This window comes from Cheilinus undulatus, linkage group 11 (assembly GCF_018320785.1).
Source record: "Cheilinus undulatus linkage group 11, ASM1832078v1, whole genome shotgun sequence".
Lineage (NCBI taxonomy): Eukaryota > Metazoa > Chordata > Actinopteri > Labriformes > Labridae > Cheilinus > Cheilinus undulatus.
In genome coordinates, this window is record NC_054875.1 from 33563521 (window position 1) to 33582185 (window position 18665).

The 18665-nt window shown below is 40.4% G+C and overlaps 1 protein-coding gene across 3 annotated transcripts in view; it reads right to left on the reverse strand.

Annotated features, from left to right (window-relative positions):
* Positions 1–490: 490 nt before the first annotated feature.
* LOC121517208 (cadherin-4-like) overlaps positions 491–18665 on the reverse strand; it is a 353586-nt gene continuing 335411 nt past the window's right edge. For all 3 annotated transcript variants that reach the window (XM_041798801.1, XM_041798800.1, XM_041798799.1), the window contains 5 exons: positions 13473–13712; positions 12932–13168; positions 9593–9732; positions 9346–9510; positions 491–5659 (listed from right to left, as the gene is read on the reverse strand). In XM_041798801.1, the coding sequence (XP_041654735.1) occupies positions 5453–5659; positions 9346–9510; positions 9593–9732; positions 12932–13168; positions 13473–13712 (989 nt within the window). In that variant the 3' untranslated portion in view covers positions 491–5452. The remainder of the gene's footprint in view (positions 5660–9345; positions 9511–9592; positions 9733–12931; positions 13169–13472; positions 13713–18665) is intronic.

The following is an 18665-nucleotide window of genomic DNA, read 5'->3' on the forward strand; positions in this document are numbered from 1 at the left end:
ACAGCTTCTGCAAAGCCAGCTCACTTTTCAGCCCTCAGATCCTCCTCCTCTCTTGTTGATCCTCTGTCCCCTGAACAGCCTCAGAGCTTCTGGATGGTCCTTAAGGTTGTGGGTCGGATTACTGCTGTTTCAGCAGAGGACTTAGAACACATTTGAGAGACTTTGGATGCTCTGTAAATGGTCTGTAGGTGTGAGTTTGAAAGTGCCTACTTTCTTGTCTCTGCGTGTCAGCCCTGCGATTGACTAGAGACAGTCCAGGGTGTACCCTGCCTCTCGCCCACTGACAGCTGGGATTGCCTCAAGCCTCCTGCGACCCCATCTGGGATAGATAATGGACGGATGGATGGAAAAAAAACAAACAAGCAAAAATAATAACATCAGCAGACATACATTTAGAAATAGTACAAGTGCAAGGACAAGCATTGCCTGCAGGATGGAGCAAGTGTTAAAGACGAGACAAGAGGCAGTGCCCTTATAAGGAGGGGAAATTTTATTTATAACACATGGTGCTGACAGGGAGTCTCCAGCTCAGCGTCTATATTACATAGTTGATCTGCAAGGCTGCGCATTTACTGTACGGTATTTGGAAACCAAGATTGCAGTGGCACTATAAACACACGCTTGAAACAACAGACTCTTTCCCTTTTTTTGTTCTTTTTTTTTCTTCATTTTCTTAAAAAATGGTACAAACAACAATACAAAATATTTGTGCTGTTGACAATTTACAAAAAAAGTCTTTAGACTCGATAACTGTGCAATCATTTTTTCATCTTTTTTTTCTCCTTCATTTAAAACTATGCGAGTATGGTACACCAGAATCCTTTCTGGACTGCAACCTTGATCATGCCGGCTGCGACACATTTTGAAATGTTTGAAATGTTGGTTACTGTAATAGAACTCATCTGTCCATTATAAAAAGACACATGCAAAAAGCTCCAATTGTACAGGTACAGTTTGCCTAACTTGGTCTGTTTAGCTTCAAGCAAATACTACATTATGTACACTTGGACTTGAGCAGTATTTGGAGAACTCTTAAACACTGCTGCCTGTCTTTGCAGTTCTGGCCAAAGCAGAACAAAAAGAAAGAAAAAGGCTTCTGCAGGCGCCTCCTGTTGTGTGAGTCCATGGTCAGGCAGTGTCCAGAGAGAGACCAAGTGTCCGTTCGCTAACACCAGTCAGAGAGGGCGAGCCAGAAGACAGGGGTGGATCTCAGCAGTGAAACCGTTCATCCTTCATTCTATCGTTTGCTAAATCTTCCCTAGTTTGGCAAAGGAACGTCAAGTGGACCAAGTCTGTAACATATAATGATCAATCTTCACATTGCATTTACATCGTTGTGTCAAGTTCGACCACCTCCACGGGTCAGTTTCTGCCATGTGTCATTGCGAGTCATTGATAACATTCAGTATCATAATGGCGTTGTGTCATGTTTGTAGGTATGACACAGTTTTAGGTCAGTTACCTTGGGTTAAGTGTGTGTATTTGTGTGTGTGTGTGGGCCTCCTGCTTTGTTTGGCCCTGAATCCAGTCAACAGCCTAAAGCTCGTCTTTATTCAGTGAACACTGGATGGCCTTCAGTAAGGTTAGAGCCCCGCAGCTTAACAAGAACAGTGCTGAAAGGGCTCATATAATATAGAACACTCACATATATACAGTAAGGCCTAGAGGAGTGAGTGTGTGCTAGTAAAGACTGTACAAGTTGGTTTGAAGTGGAAACTTTTCACCATGATGAAGCTAATCTTAAACAGCGACGAGAGTATGGCTGTAAGCTCACATAGAATCATACCGATTCCCTTAAATGCAACATGGCTTTTAGTGGTGAGATATACATTGCCGAGTATTCATTTGAACTGAAATGAAAGAAAAAAGCAACACAGAAACAGAAAAATCATGTTACCAAATGTATAAAAATGTTCTGTATATACAACATTTATACGTCAGAAATAATCACAAATAGCAGAAAGTAACAGCTGTGTTTATTTTGTGAAGATATTCTGTAGACTGAGGAGCAGCTTGGGTAGAAAATAGCTTATCCAGCAGCAAGCTCTTTTTCTCATGCCAACTATGTTTCCTCTTTGCAGAGCTTTGCTAAAAATAAGATTTTCTACCCCACAAGGTGCAATCAGCACCCATTTATTATTAATCTAATGACATAGAGAGTCCTACCCTGTTGACCTTAGTAGTTATTCTTTGACCTTCTCCCCCATGTTTATAGTGACATAAAACTTACATCCATGTCTCTTTGTTTTGGCATCAATATCACCTATACTCACTGAGATTCATTTTGCTTAAAGTCCCTGTAAGTGAAATCCAAACTTTGTGTCTTAACACACTAGAAATGTTAGAATAAGGTTGCTGTAAACATGTGAAAACATGTGGCTTGGTTTTATTTGAGCAGGGTAAAAAAGGAGCCCATGCTGTCACTGGCTAACGCTACAACGATAAAAACATCACACAAAACATATCAATTCTGTTGTTAGCTGATGTCATTGCTTTACCTGAAAGTTCACAGCCAGCTACATGCTATGTTTTTGTTCACTGTAAGATAAATTTACCAAATACATTAGGGACAGTGGTCTATTGATCATTGAAAGTATCATAACTGAAAGATTTGTACCAGATAACAGTAAATTTAATCCCCGACCTCTGTCTCTCTGCTCTGGCACAGAGCCAGGCAGCTGAGAGTTCACAATAAGGTCAGGGGGCAGGCTAATAATCTATATTTCACTCATCCTGGATGATTAAAAGAAGCAGACTGGCTTTGTCTCTCTCAAAGCAGTAACAGTAACATTCCAGTCCCTCCTGTCTGTTTGCATTGTGATGCTAAAGTCTAGTAAATTATCTGATGATAGACATGTTTTATTCCTGCAAAGGCTGTCACAATAAAAGCCTCCAATGCTTATCATCATTGAAGACTTTTATATCGAAGAGCAACATCAGGAAATGGAGTGAATTCACTAGCAACTTAACAACAAAGACATTTCATAAAGGCAAGAGAAACGTAACTTCACATAACTCAACTGTAATAAAAAATGTGATTTTTCTCTGGTGGCTCATAAAGAGAGTTGTAACATAGCAGCATAGCAGACAGACGATTCCTCCATTAAGGTTGTAGCATTTTTTTTTTAATTTGAAAGGGTAATATTTCTCGTGAGTGGGCGTGGCTTCAGCTCATTCAACTGACACGCCAACACAACTCTAGATCAGATATTACTGCCTCATTTTACATGATTTTAAAGCTTAAAAGCTGGTGGTTCTTAACAGTGGCCTGTCATACGACAAACATTAAATACAGATTTTATTTTGAATAACTTTACAGGGACTTTAAATCATGTCATAAGTGATTCCTCTCTGATCACTCTTAAAGGAGTGATAACATTATTATTTCAGTCTGAAACCTGGTGCAGCTATTCTCAAGTGAACCATGAGAAGGTAGCTAAGAAGCAGCAGGAGGAATAGGAGGAATGAAGCATCCCTCTCATCAAATCACATCTAAAGAACATTGTCGCTGCCGAGATTTCCTCCAAGCATTCATCATATCCATAATTAATAGAAAATCTGGTCAGTCCACATCAAGATGAAACAGGCTACAACTCAGGAGTGTTTCAACGGGCACTCAGAAGCTAAGGAATGATTAAACCTTTCTATCATTCACCAGCATCTCCTTGCTCCCCCCTGTGAAATGTTTTTGCATATTTAAATAATTTAATACAGAGACTAAAGCTTTTTCTCTCTTTTCACTACGTGCAGTTCTGGGGACTGAAATATGATTACAAAAGCCCATGGGTAGTGCTGCTTTTTTCATTTAGACACAACAAAACTTCCCTTTCAATGTTTCTTCTTTAAAGCGCCATTACTGAAGCTTTAGTTTTGTCAGTCTGCTTTGATAAAATGCAGAGCTTCACAACAGACTTTCTTTTTCTTCTAACTTTGTCTCTAAAACCTCTTGAACTTTCAGCCAAAAATTTCAGGAGAAAATTTCAGATGAATGAAATGTTGCCTGAAGAGAGACAGATTGCAAAGGCGCTAAATCCCTGGCTGAGGCCCAATTCCCACAGTTTCTGTGACAGGGACCAACACCAAAGTTTGTATATTAAAAGTTTGCTGAGCTACAACAGAGAATCAACAAAAGAATTAAAGTAAGGAGAGACAGAGACTAAGAATGGGGCTTTTACAGGCTTATAACTCAATACTGTCAGAGGTGTTTGAACTAATCCTGGGTTTCATTTCCAGTATGTTTGTACATTTTTGTAAATAAATATATCATACGATGACTGAGGCCATTTTAACTTCCTTTGGGTGATGGGTTAAACATGCAAACCTCAAGGATCTTAAAGGCAAAATTTTCTTAAATAACCCTCATATGCACTTCGTATACAGTAACATTATAGAGGTAACACACATGACTTGTCAGCCTTCAAGCGTCAGGTGCAAATACAGAAAGCTCAAAACAAACACAGCTGCTAATGAAGCCACAATAAACAAAGACAAGCAATGCATTTCTTCTCTACAGTCCCATACTGTGTTTGTGTGATTTCACTTATCACATTCAAGTTGGCTGTGATCTAGGAGCACAGAAATGCCTGTCTTGAAATGTTTTGTTCATAACTTACAGACACACTGTAGGCCTGTGTGTATAGTATGTCTACATAAAGCACCCTCGTACGCCAGTCAGTGCTCCTCTGATAACTCCTGCAGCCACCATGGCACTGCAGGCCCATAGAGATGACAAGGGGAGTTAAAGGGTCAGGGGGTCATACGGGGGCATGTAAGCCCAGTAAATGGCAACCAATCCTGAGTTAGCGGGAGTCTGCTAAAGTACGCACCACTGAAGGCACTTTTTAAACAACAGTGCTTCTGTTCTAAGTAATTCAAGTTCAAGAAAGAATAAACCAGGACCCTCCATGCAAGAAGGACTTTCATATCTGTGTTCTTGTTCTTCTTTTTTTTCCACTTTTGTTCCCCTCAGACAAAGCAAGCAGCTCAACCTAAAGCTTCTGCAGAGAGAGGCAGGCGGGGGCTGACAGTGAGGGAAAAGTGAAAACCCTCAGGAGTAGGGAGCGGCTCCAATTGAAGGTGAGCAGGGACAAAAAAAAAATACACGAACGAAAGGAAAAAAAAATTGACTGGTGGAAACTAAAAGCTACATCAAGCATAAAACCAGAAACAAAACAAGAGCACGAGTTTGAAAATACAAACGATAAGAAGACTGCGATCCAGAGCTTCTGTTTCAGTCTCAGACAGGCTTAAAGCAAGAGACTCTTGGCAGCAGTCCCCTGTGGTGGGTCATTTGATTGGTTGTTTGGTTGGACAGTGTGAACATGTCATTGTTATCGTATGTTCAGTAAGGGTGGTTTAGCCCCATTTAGGATAGTGGGACAGAGCATGGCAGGCCAGCTGACAGGACGAGGGTGTGTTGTGTATGTGTGTATACGTGTGAGTCTGGGCCGACTTAGTCATCGTCCCCTCCTCCGTACATATCGGCCAGCTTTTTGAAGCGAGGACCCCAATCGTTGAGGTAGTCATAGTCTTGGTCCCCCGTGCTGGAGGAGTTGAGGGAACTGACTGAACCGGCGGTCGAGCCGCTGCCCTCATAGTCAAACACCAGCAGGGAGTCATACGGAGGAGCTGTGGGGTCATTGTCTGCTGCTCGCAAACCCTTCACATGAAACACACAAAAAAAGATAGTTGTTAAAACTCACATACCCAGAGCGGAGAATATGATAAATGTGGTAAGGAAGGTGGAGTGATCAGGGATGGATGTGCAACAAGTCATTACCGATGATTTAGAAATGCACTCACAACAGTCTGATTTAAATAAAGCCTAAATGAAGCAGCAGTTCTTGGGTAAAGCTCTGGATTTACCAAACACTACATATACTTTGATGCAACTCTTTATGCTGTAGCCTTTAAAAGTTCATTTCCAAGTGCGTAGAACCTTTTTGTAAATCTCTAATTCATTAGAATAATCCTGCACCCAGTTCAGACCAAAGATTGGCAATGCAATATGACCATTTAACAAAGTTGCTGGCAACAGTTGCAGCAGTCTGAACTGAGTGGTTGCAGCTTAATTGTTTGATGACTTTGCCTATGATTTAGTGTGTCTAACTGCAAAAATCTGTTTTTTGGACATGGCAGATAAACAGGAAATGGGGAATGGAAATCTTGTTTTGATATGCTATAAATGCCAACAAATATTTTTTCAAAGGAGAATATTTCACTGGATGAACTCATACTGTGGAAATGTTGAAATATATTTTTGATTTAAACTATTCTCATTGAAACCTCTGGCTGATAAATACTCCTGTCCCCTCCATCAGTTGCACAAGTAAGCAGGACACGTGGTGCTAAATTCACTAAAACCAGAGAAATTCAAGGCTGTTGCAGCTAAATTTGTCAGTTGTAAAAATATTATTCTCTGAAGATACCTTAATCAAAACCAAACTGAGCTAACAAATAATTTTTGTGTTCAGATGCACTTTGAAATTTTGCTGCCATATCACGATGGTGATGGCATAGGAGAATTAGTGATGAGCAGGAATTACAGAGCCTTTGGGTACACAATATCAAGGCCGTCCATAAGGGGGATAAAGAGGAGAGCTTTTGGGGCACAGCCTGAATAATACTAGTCTTATCAAAGAAACAAAAAAATGCATTTTATTTTATACGCTGTTGTACAATATAGCCTCTTTCAAAATGTCAAAACCCCTTTTCATAAAATAGAATCACCTTTTCATTGGTCATGTAAACTTGCTGCATTTCCATTACCCTTAGAAATGCGCGAAAGCTACATAGCACAATAAAAAACTGGTAATGGAAACACCTGATTTTTGAAAAACCTCTCAAATATCTCTAAAAAGTTCTACGCTCTCATGAGCAGGTTTTTCAGACATTTTGATAAAGAAATGCAAAAGTGCAATGGAAACAGAAGCTGGGTTTCCATTACATTTTTTTGCAAAATAAAAGCGATATTCCTTAAATTTCGATTAAGTACAATTGTGCTTTGAATGCGTTTCCATTGAAGGGAGTTTTGGGCATAGGCCTTGCAATTCTCGTAAAATCTCATCTCGCATGAATCCACTGCAGGGAAGCTTGATGCTCAAAACCTGTTGTGTGTTGGTACAGTTTTGGTTACATCTATGGCGGTTGCCTTGATAATTTTGAACAAAAGACGAAGGCAATGGATGATAGTTCAGAGGTAAAGTCCATATGTATGGCAAAAGCCACGCAATAAGGGTAGAAGTATGATGTTAAGAAAAGTCTCGTTTCTTCTTCTGTCTAGGCGTACCGCGCCATGTTGTGTCGGAGTGACTGATCACGTGACACCGTACGTCACGCCCCGGGACTTGTAAATGCGGAAAATGTGTTTCCATTTCACTTTTGGATAAATTTCTATATCGAAACGCCTGAAAAACCTCCTCATGAAAGCGTAAAAACTTTTTAGCGATATTTTAGTTTTTTTTTCGAAATTCAGGTGTTTACCAGTTTTTATTACGCTATTTTGATTTTGCGCATTTCCAAGTGTAATGGAAACCCAGCTACTTTTTCCGCATTCACACGTCACAGGACGTAACATACATGTGACCATTTCACTCTGAGACAACATGGCACTGTATGTGTGGACAGAAGAGGAGACCAAGACTTTTCTTAACATCACACTTATGGCCTTTGCCATACATATGGACTTTGTCTCTGAGCCATCATCGGTTGCCTTCATCTTTTGTTCAAAATTGCCATGGCAACCGCTGTAGCTATTATCATAACCCTACCAACAGGTTATAAACGTTCATGTTTCCTGCAGCGGAGTCTCGATAGATGAGGTTTCACTACAATTACGAGGCTTGTGCCCAAAACACCCTTAAATGGAAACACATTCAAATGCAAAATATCTCTTTTATCTTAAGAAAAACTGTCATGGAAACACAGCTAATGATGATGGGCATGCTGAACTAATCCATTTTGAAAGTAAAGCCAGGCTTTATAACTAAGCCAAAATGTGCAAAAATGTAAGGATGCTAGAAAGTGCAGGAGAAAAAACTGAGACCTATTTAATGGAAAATTATTGCATAGTTGTAAAAGAGGCAAAAAAGGGGCAACAATGAAATAAAAGTGGCACAGAGAAATGTTAAAAAATGGTAAAAAAATGGGTGGGGGCCAGTAAAAATTTGTTTAAAGTGGCAAAACAGTGGTGTAAATGGGCAAAAAAGTGGCCAACATTGGTAAGAAAAAAGTGCAAACATTGGATAAAAGGCAAAAAGAAGTGGTAAAGATTGTGTAATGTGGCAAAAATTGGTTAAAAGTGGCAAAACAATGGCAAGGTGGAAGAAAAGTGGTTAACAGTGGCTTAAATGGGAAAAAAATACAGCAAAAATGGGTTAAAAGTGACAAAATGAAGTATCAAGAATGGGTAAAAAATGGCAAAAATGAGTGGAAAGTGGCAAAAGAAGCGGGCTGAAATGTGTTGAGAAGGGATTTAGTGGTAGCACAAATTAATAATTCCAACATCAGAAAGCCATTAGTGACATCGCAGTAGCATCATCAGGTTTATTTCAACAAAGCCATGGATGATTCAGTTTTGTAAATAAGATGAAAAGAGCATTGCAAGTTCTCTGCCAGTGCTGCCTTCACCTCTTTGAACAGCAAATGAGGGCCATTGACCTTTAGGTTAGGCAGGTGAGGAGGCTGGACTTCATCCATCTCACTGGAAAACAAAGATGCTATGGATAGAAACCTAAAAAGCCTCCTGCCATGCTATGTCCCCCCAGGGGACATAGCATGGCAGGAACACCATGTGTTTGCTGTGTTCATGTTTTACCAGACTGCTGGAGCGAGATCAGGTGAGTACATGTGTGAGCGATGGAGAGAGAAAGAGAGAAAGAGAGAAAAAAGAGGGGAGGGAGAGATAAAGACAGAGAGAGGAAAAAGAAAGAGGGAGACAAAGACAAAGGAGAGAGAAAGAGAGAGAGAGAGAGTCAAGGCTGGATGGATCAAAGCTGAACAGCTGCCAACACCTCTCGAGTGTGAACGTGTTGTCACGAGTCTGTCAATCAGCATTTTCTCGCATCAGTGTGCCAGCGCTTGAGTTTGTGTATGTGTTTGTTGGTGTGGATAAAGCTGGCAAGGTGAGTGCAGCTGTAAAGTAAAACAAACTCAGCGTTGTTTCCATCACTCTACTAAAGTTTACTTATTGAACGGCATCCAAAATGAGTAATCACATTAGATGTCAGATCGATGGAAAGTGAAAGTGAGAGGCTGGCTCGCTGCGGAAGAAACAATCTAATGAGGGATGATCTATTACGCATGCCAGATGTGACGAGTGTGTCCGTTGTGTCGGTGTTAATTCACCTCGTGGATGAAGTCCCCGATGTCTCCTGGGTGGGGCACGACAGGTCTGATTGGGAACTGGGACTCTGGGATGATGGGGCGTTCGTCCACCCTGCGGACGCCGGGTGGTTTGCTGATGATGTGCTCTAAGGAGTCTGGCTGCTGCAGCTGGCTCAGGTCATAGTCCTAGACAGACAAACACTGGTCAGTGGTTGGAGGGGTTAACATAGAGAGCATGTGTGTGAAATAGTGTGTCTTAGGATCTCACCTGGTCCTCCTCTCCTCCTCCCTCTTCATCGTATTTAAGGATGTTGTCCCTAACATCATCCTCAGGGTCGATGAGCAGCTGCTTGGTCTGCCTCTCCTTTTCTCTGCGCTTGATCCACACCACAAACAACAGCACCATGCCTGCACAAACACATAAACATAATCAACTGTCTGCATCAAAAACCAAAACAGACATAGGAAACTCAATCCATTTTACAGTCTTGTCAGTTGGTAATGCTAATTAATAATTAAGCAGGAGCAATGCTGAAAATGTTCACTATCTTGTACAGCATGTTCAAATGGTTGGTAGTTAGACAGTGTAATAGTAATTTTAGATAATAAAATATTAAGCTTATGCTTATCCTATCCTTACAGCAGGAATTTTGTCAATAGCAAAAATAATGCAAACAGTATGACATGTTTGCTGTTCCAGAGAAATGAATAAATGGAACACCAAAATTAAAACACTTTATTCCAGGAAGAGCTCAGCTCCCCAAAGACATTGTGACGTTTAGAGTTCCTGCCATATTTTCAGTACCCCTCCTAAACTTCACATTTCACTGAACGAAAAGAAGTATTTTGCTTTACATTTTGATTTTGACTTTTTTTTTCCACTATTTGTAAGCCATTTAGCATAATAGGTGTTTCTACTCACTGTTGAGTCCTATTTTAATGGCAACACTTTTAAACAAATATATTGACCAAGTTTTGGATGCAGGACCTTAATGTTGAAGAAGAAGATGCATCTCTTAAGTAAAATTAGTTTTAACCTCTGCTGCAGCAAATTAATTTGGCCCCTTTCCTACCACTTAAATCAGTGGTTCCCAATGTATTATTCTAAAATCATGATTAGACACAATTTACGATGGCATATTAGGGAAAACCTTTAAGGTAAAAAATAAAGAAACTGATATTTCAATTTCTGAGCAAAGAAGTCTAATGTCTTGGCAAGAAAAAAATTATAAAGTCATACATTTACAGAAAAAAAGAGATATAATAGTTTTAAACAAGGACAATTTACAAGGAAAAACTAGAAATTTCAAGTGTTTAGAATTCATACATTTTCACATTACAAATTAAAAAATCTCAAGTTTTTAAAAACAGAAATTTACAAGTGCGTAACATCAGAAATGTACAAGATACCAAACTGAAAAAATGTTGTGACTTTTGAACTTATAAAAACTTCTACGTTTTAGCCTCCAGTTTTAGCTCGCACAGCCCAACTTCAGAAATACTGAAATATCCCTTTAACATCCATCCATTTTCTATACCGCTTATCCCATTGGGGGTCACGGGGGGCTGGAGCCTATTCCAGCTGTCATTAGGCGAGAGTTGGGGTACATGCTGGACTGGTCACCAGTCAATTTAGAGTCACCTAATGAACATGTCTTTGGTGGTGGGAGGAAGCCGGAGTACCTGGGGAGAACCCACTCATGCACAGATAGAACATGCAAACTCTGCACAGAAAGGCCCTGACTGGGAAGCGAACCAGAGACCTTGTTGTTCTACCATGCAGCCCCCCTTTAACATATCACAAATAATGTTAGCAAGCAAGCTAGATGGGTAGACCTTTTTCATTATGGATAGCTAATAACTTTGGCTTGTACTTCAGCATGTGTAATAATGATGTAAATAGCACTGATTTAAGAAAAAATTTAGACACAAAAAAGATGCAGATTTGAGGTTTTGGCCTGACGGAAGCGAAATATGTACAAAGTAACAGTGATTGACGTGTTTTAATGTGCTGATGCTTTACTCTACTGAATCTAAAGCTTTACAGAGAGTTGTTAAAACAGCAGAAAAATCATAGGCTGCCCTCTTACCTCACTCCAGGACATTGCAAACATCAGTTACCATTCCAGAGCAAAAACCATCATCATGGACACTTCTCACCCTGGTCATCACCTATTTGCCCTCCTGCACTCAGGGAGGTGATATACCTGTAGGTCAATTAAATGCTGTACTACCAGATGTGTGAACAGCTTATTTCCTGAGGCCATCCACTCCCTCAGTCAGCACACACACCCATTTCATTACCACCCGTTATCTGTGCAATAAGGACTGCGCAATACTGTTTTTAAAAATGAATTTCTACCAAATTTTTTTTAGTAAATTTGTGTAGGGATAGATTTCATTTCATTTCTGAGTGTGCGTGTGTTTGTAGTTTTGCTGCAAGAGGTATGTGCAATTTGTTTTATTTATGCAATGACAATAAGACACCTATTCTACTGCTATCTGATGCATGTGTCTGTGTACCTGCTGGTCTCATTATGACTTCAGAAATCAAACTGTAGACAAGTATAACGTGGTGCAAACATAAAGTGCATTTGACTTAAAAATTATGACTGCTACACACTACTTAAAATAATGTCCAAAAATATTGATTAAGATACTTGCAGAGAATCTGTCAATTTTTTTGATGCTTAGAGTAAATTTAGGGGTGCTTCAGCATGTCAGCATCTCTAAAAAGGGTATAAATCCTCTGTACTACTGGGACGTGATTGCACTGACAATATTAGATGTGTACCCTTCAAATATTTGTTTTGATGGTTCACTTCAAACAACCAATACCATCCTCACGGTGGTTCCAGGGGAAAAGTCAAGAGATCACCAAAGTCATTAGGATTCATGTCTGGGAATCATAAATATTTATTCTTAAGTTTAGGCTGATCCATATGACATGTTTAGCGATATATTTTGCAGGAAAGGCTAAAACTTTGAACTGCTGCTACATTTCGATGAAATGTCAAAGGACCATCAATGTCAGCACAGCACTTTAACTCAGATTTGAATAAATAGTTTGAGTTCATGCCATTTTACTCTTGTAATTCTCAAACTATATTTCGTTTCCCTTTATCAGCGATATTTCACTTTATCTTTACAGTTTTGTTTACTTTCATGATGTTTCTATGTAGTCTTTTTCTTGAGAGAGGGATTTCAAAGTGACCTGCTGGTCAATTCAGCATAAAGATTTTAAAGTACGTTGGGAAATTCCTTCTGCTACAGAAGAACATGGCCATAGGACTTGTATGTCTATATGAATTATGCAACCCACAGCAACAAAGTAAGCCTGCGGCATGAATCAGACAGCAGCAGATATTTACCCTACCAGGAAAGAAGACAAAAAGTTTCTTGTAAAGACATGTTGCAGAGGATTCTAGCAGTGTAGGCTTTATTACATTATACAGGCCCCTCTTCATGTTGTTGTAATACAACAGCATTTCCTGTACAGGGGGCGTATTAAAGCCAGTTATCAGCGGTTAAACTTTTGCACTTGTATCTATGATTGTGTGGGTGTGTGAGCAGTGCAACAGTGGGAGAATGAGCAGCTGATACTCACTGAGCAGAATGATGATGCAGATGAGGATGGAGATGATAGCTCCGGTTCCTAAACCTGCAGCCGCCACTGCTCCAAGGGTAGTGCAGTCTCCGTTTTCATCGCAGGGACACACCTTCACTTTGATGACCGACCTGTTGGACAGTGGAGGGTTTCCCGAGTCCGACACCGTGATAGGGACCTCATACACCCCCGGCTCTAAATACACCTGGTACCGCAGGCCTAGACGAGCATAATCAACTGCACAGTGGGAGAAGAAGGAGGAGAATTAACTTATTTTAACTAATAATTTCAACTAATTTACCTGGCACTGATGAGATAAACATCAAAAATCACTTGATCCTGCAGACCTTCTACTATATAGCCAGATGAAGAGATACGGGAGTCTTGAGGACTCTTTTACTGAGCAAAGAGGCTAGCTGCACCCTTTTTTTTTTCCTTCCTGAGCTGGTTCTCTGTGATTCTTTATTTGGGAGGGGGCTATTCATTTAAGTCTATTCCTCTATGTTCAGAGTACTGTTGTTGTGCACTGACAGCTGCTCACCACTGAGTCGAGTAATCGTCCAGTTGCGTCGGATGCTGCTGGGATAGTTGAGCAGCTCGAAGACAAAGGGTCCAGCGTTGGGATCTGTGTCAGCGTCGGCAGCAGTGATGTTGACACCATTGGTGTTTCTGTTCATCCGCTCGCAGATCTGAGACTCCTTGGGTATGAGTACTGGGGGGTTGTCATTAATATCTATCAGATAGATCTGCAGGGTGCCTGTGCCGCTGGCTGCAGGAGAGCCTGGGAGCAGAACGAGGGAAGAGAAAATAGTATCAGGATGGGAGGAAGAGATGAAAAGGGGAGATGTGGGCAGTGAAAGCGATTATTGAGAGGGAAGAGGGACAGAAGTTGAAGACCAGTGGAGGGAAAGAATGAAAGAAAAAAAGGTTACGAAAAAGAGAGATGGAAGTAACGCTCTTTAGAGGTAAGGATGCTGTACAGCTGGAGGACAATTTCTGCCTCTGACAGAAATGCTTCTGACAGTTGTGCTCTCCAGCTCCTCTTTTTGCCTCGCAACCAAATCAAACCCATCAGAGTCGATCCAGATGCAGGCACAGCAGCTTCAATCGCCTAGAGAAGGCTTAGGTACAATAATGATGACTGTAACACAATCAAACAAGTTCTTGTCTCAGTGTATTTATACAACATAACGAGAGACATCTATGATTCTGTAAATAAAGGCTTCACTGCCGGCAATGTACCTCTGAAAGGTGAACACTGCTTTTTCATTGTCATACTCAGTCTCCATTTTTGCACACAACCACACAGAACAAGAGATCAGGGCTTGTGATACACATATACATTAAGCAGCAACCTTATTTTACATACAGATGTTGTTTATAAGGTGGAAATTACAGATGATTTCTCCTATATAATTAACCTGCAAAGACTTTAGCATGGTATTAGAAAATAATTGCAGAAATTTGCTCTGTTGCTTTAGATAGCCTAAGCAGGAGGCATGCACACAAACACCTTGTCTAAAGACACAATCCTGAAGCCTTTTTCATTGATTGAACAGAGCAACAGAACACAAGCAACAGCATTTTCCGACAACTAGGAGCAAAAATAGATACTTTAAAAATAAATCAGCTGAGAAGGCAAAAGAATGCATGAATGTGAATGAGTGGCACCAAGAAATAACAGAGAAATCTGGGAAAAAATGAAAAGTACGAAGCTGTATTAAGCTCAGGGCTGTTTATTGAGTGTATGTCAGGGGGTGACGACCCTTAGCTGCCTCCAATTAAGAGTCATTTCCCCGTCATGCCCTGCTAGCTGAGCCATTGGATGGAATCAAGCGACCTCTGGGCCCATCTCTAGGATGAGATAAGGGCGATGCAATTTAGAAAGATTTATGCAAAGCTGACAGATCTGCCAATTAAACATGGCAACAGAGCAAGACATTTGCTACAAGAAGAGTGAGGCACAGTCTGACTCAGTGTTGGAGAGGCTGTTGACAGTCTGAACTCTGTCAGAATGGCATGACAGATCCCCTGATGTTAGAGATGCTGGGTAAATACAGGGGCTGTATGAAACGCAAAGTAGGTAAATTCCACTGCCGGGGGTTCTCAATCAAAAAAAATAAAAGATGATGAGTAGAGATGTACTGCTCAGCTCAGCCCTCCTCTGTGGTTTCCTTCTTGTTTTGAAGTGAGGAGTCTGTTCATCAAAACAGCAAACATTATTAAAACAGCAAACCACCTTTTTGGTTTCATTGATGAATTTCTCATAATGAAGGAGAAATGATGTTGATTGTGGCCTGGTTAATTTGCAAGCTACTCATAAAGATTTCTGGGATCCCCTGCAGACTATAACAAAGAAAGAAATGGTAATATTTTTACTGCAAAGAATCTAAACTCTTCTGGTTTTCTGTGACTCAGTAGTTTAGAGTCTCAAAGTCCCAAATTGAAACTTAAGAAACTGTTCAATTTGATAGATTATCCAGGATTTTTTAATTAAAAGCGCTGCTTAGGGTGCCGCTTTAGCTCAGTTGGTAGAGTAGGTGCCCATATGCTGGGGGTGCAGTCCTCCGCTGGTCAGGGGATCAATTCCTGGTCTTGGTGCATGCCTTCCCCCATTCTCTTCTCACATATATCCGTATTTTCTGTCTCTATTCCGCTGTCCAATTCAGTAAAGGTAAAAAGCCAACAATATTTTCAAAAAAATGTGTGCTCTAAAATTCATGTAGGATGTTTGTCAAGTTAAGACTTTCCAAACAGAAGCAAAGACTTTTTTTTGGTCTAAACAATTACAACCGAATCCACTTTGGCCTTAACCTTGCAAAGCAGATGGATGTGCCCGTTTCCTTGTTTCTCACTGGTGAATCCATCTTGCACAGCACCTGTCTGAACCATTTGGGCCCCGTTAAAAAGTGACAGGAAGTAAGCAAGCAGCAACAAGTGACCGGTGCCGTTATGGTGGAAGACATTAGCGTGGATGCTGCTAAAGAGCCAGTTTTATCAGAACTTGACGACATTTCTTCGTTAAAAGAAGAACAAAGAACAGCAGTGAGTTTTCTTTTCAGAATGACAAAAGTCGTGTACTGACATGTCTACAGTCGCCATAGTTCATGTTATGCAGTTCTAAATGGAGTTTACTCCTCGGAAGCTGTGCACGTGCACCTTAGTAGCGGCGATGATGTCACTTGTTTTGTTGCTCTGATTGGCCTGTAAAGATGTGACAGACAGAACGTTCATCTAGTCATCCTCCGAGTTTTTTTTTTCAAAGGCTCTGCCCTTTCCCAAACGCTGTATATCGAGGGTTTTCCGGATGGATGTGTGAAACAAATCCATCTGGTGTGTCAGGTTACCTTGCCCTATTTTTCTGAACATTTATGGTGGTAGTGGTGGTGGAGGGGGTGTTGACCAAAAAAAGCTTTTGTCTAACAGACGAGTGCTGAGGTGCGCCATCTTTTACTGGACATCTATATTGGCTGAACAATTTTGGAAAATAATCTAATCGCAATTTTATTCCCCCCTATTGCATAACGAATAAAATATTTAGTAGATGAAAATTAAGCTGAACAATTCAGAAAAAATAATTGCAATTGTTGAATATATTGCACCTTCTGGGATTTGAAAATTGCAGTAGGACAAATTTCTATTTAATCTAAATTTTGATTAACTGCCCAGCCCTTACATCTACTCTTCAATTTAATTTTGTTAGCTGTTAGCTGTAATGCTATACCTTTGTCTGTCAGAAGATCAAATTACAAGGGATCAAAAACACAAAACTACAGCACAGACAAAGTAAGCTTTCAAAAATCGATACAGTATTGTGCTGCAAAATATTGCAATATTTGAATGCATTGATATTTTCTAACACCTACATAATAAACTTTTAAAAGCTTACACTGGGGGCACAGATGGCCTAGTGGTTAGGTTGCATCCATGCACAGAAGCTGGTCTTCCAAGCAGGCTGCCTGGGTTTAAGTCTAACTTGTGGGTCTTGTCACACTTTGGCATTGTTAAACACCTACTGCACGGTGATCTTGATATAGTGGTGCTTTATTTAAACACTGTTTTCTTCTCACATGACACAGTTCCAGTTCTTTAGGGGAATGTTTTCATTATTCACATATTCCAACAATTCTATCACAGCTGGCTGATAGCCCACAATTTATATGCATCCACATTATGTAAAGTATAAAATGCAAACACAACACAATTGAACATGAGCACATGAAGTAGACAAACGCAGGTTTAAATACACATAAGCATGCACAGAGGCTTTCCCGTTGTGCGGGTTTGTTAATCCCAGCCATGTATGGGGGACATGTGGAAGCAGCTTGCCACAGCTGATAGGAGAATTATGTGGGTTTTAACCAGCTAAATAAATAATTATGTTTGTGTAAATTCCTCAAAAGGATTTGTATTAACTCCTTTTTTTGATGCTGGCTTAGAGATGTGAGGCATGGTAAAAAGACTTGTAGCAAGCTGGCTGCCATATGCTTTTTTGAAGAGCGCACAAACACATAAACAATGCCAGAGGTGTTCAAAATGGGGGGGGGGGGGGAGACTATGTCAGATCGTGTCAGAGGGGATAACATAAAATATGGTAGCACTTTTCCTCATGCTGTCACCCCTTCTCCCCTCGACCACTGTCTATTGGTACTTTAAACCATAATCCCTCTCAGTTTATGACATCTGGCACTTCAAAAACACCTACATTTCCTGACATAACACAACACAACAAGCATGTAGACGGCTGCATTTTCTTCTTCTGAACTTGCCATGGTTCAAATATCAGAAAAATCTTGCAGTAACATGTCAGGGAGTAAATGAGATGTTTGAAAAGTTCAAACGACAACCTCTAATCCTGCTGCCTCTTCCTTCCCATCAGCACAGCAGGTTACACATCATGGTGTCTGACATTGTCAATCATCGCACAGAAACACACACTTATGCTCGTATAAATGTGGTTCAAATGAGTGCATTGAAACACATTTATGCTCAAGCCTAAAAATACAGCAATGTTTCAAAGCCAGCGTAACTTTAGGTAAACACACTGGCGCACTGCTCGTTACAGATAAGGCAATTTGGGAGGAGGGGAAAAAGCATTTCCCTTTTTACTTGAGGAAAAGCACTCGCTTCCACTTGAGAAAAAGGGAGTTTATTTACTGGCTGTGATTGAGTTTGTGCTCAGTTAAACATGAGTTTCAATATGAGGCAAAGTATATATGCCACATTGTGAGGAAGGAAAGCAAAGGCAACCATGGACTGGAGATAAGAAGTTTGAGAGGAGAGGAGAAGAGAAAAGGGGAGAGGATCAAGAGTGTGACCATTTGTGTGAATCCAGGATTTTCTCTAACTCTAACCCAGCTGCACTGCACTTGAATGCTGCAGAGCTTTCACTTCTTTGTATCCCTCTAAATCCACACAAATGTCTTCATTTCAACCAAGCACTAAGCAACATTTCAGACTTTGTTCACTCTAACCTGTATTTACCTTCACATCTGTTCACTTCCAACAATGACTTAAACTCTTAACATTCCAAGCACTCGAACTCAGCATCACTGAAATCAACAATGAGAGCCCTGAGCGGGTTTCAGTGCTTTCTAAGGTGGGCAGTATTCTGTTGAACCAAGTATACCTCTTAAGATTTGCTGTACTTGTGATCCAGAAATGTACAACCAAGAATGACAAAAGATGCATGGACCATCTAAGGATTCAAAAAATTAGTGAACACTTAAGATTA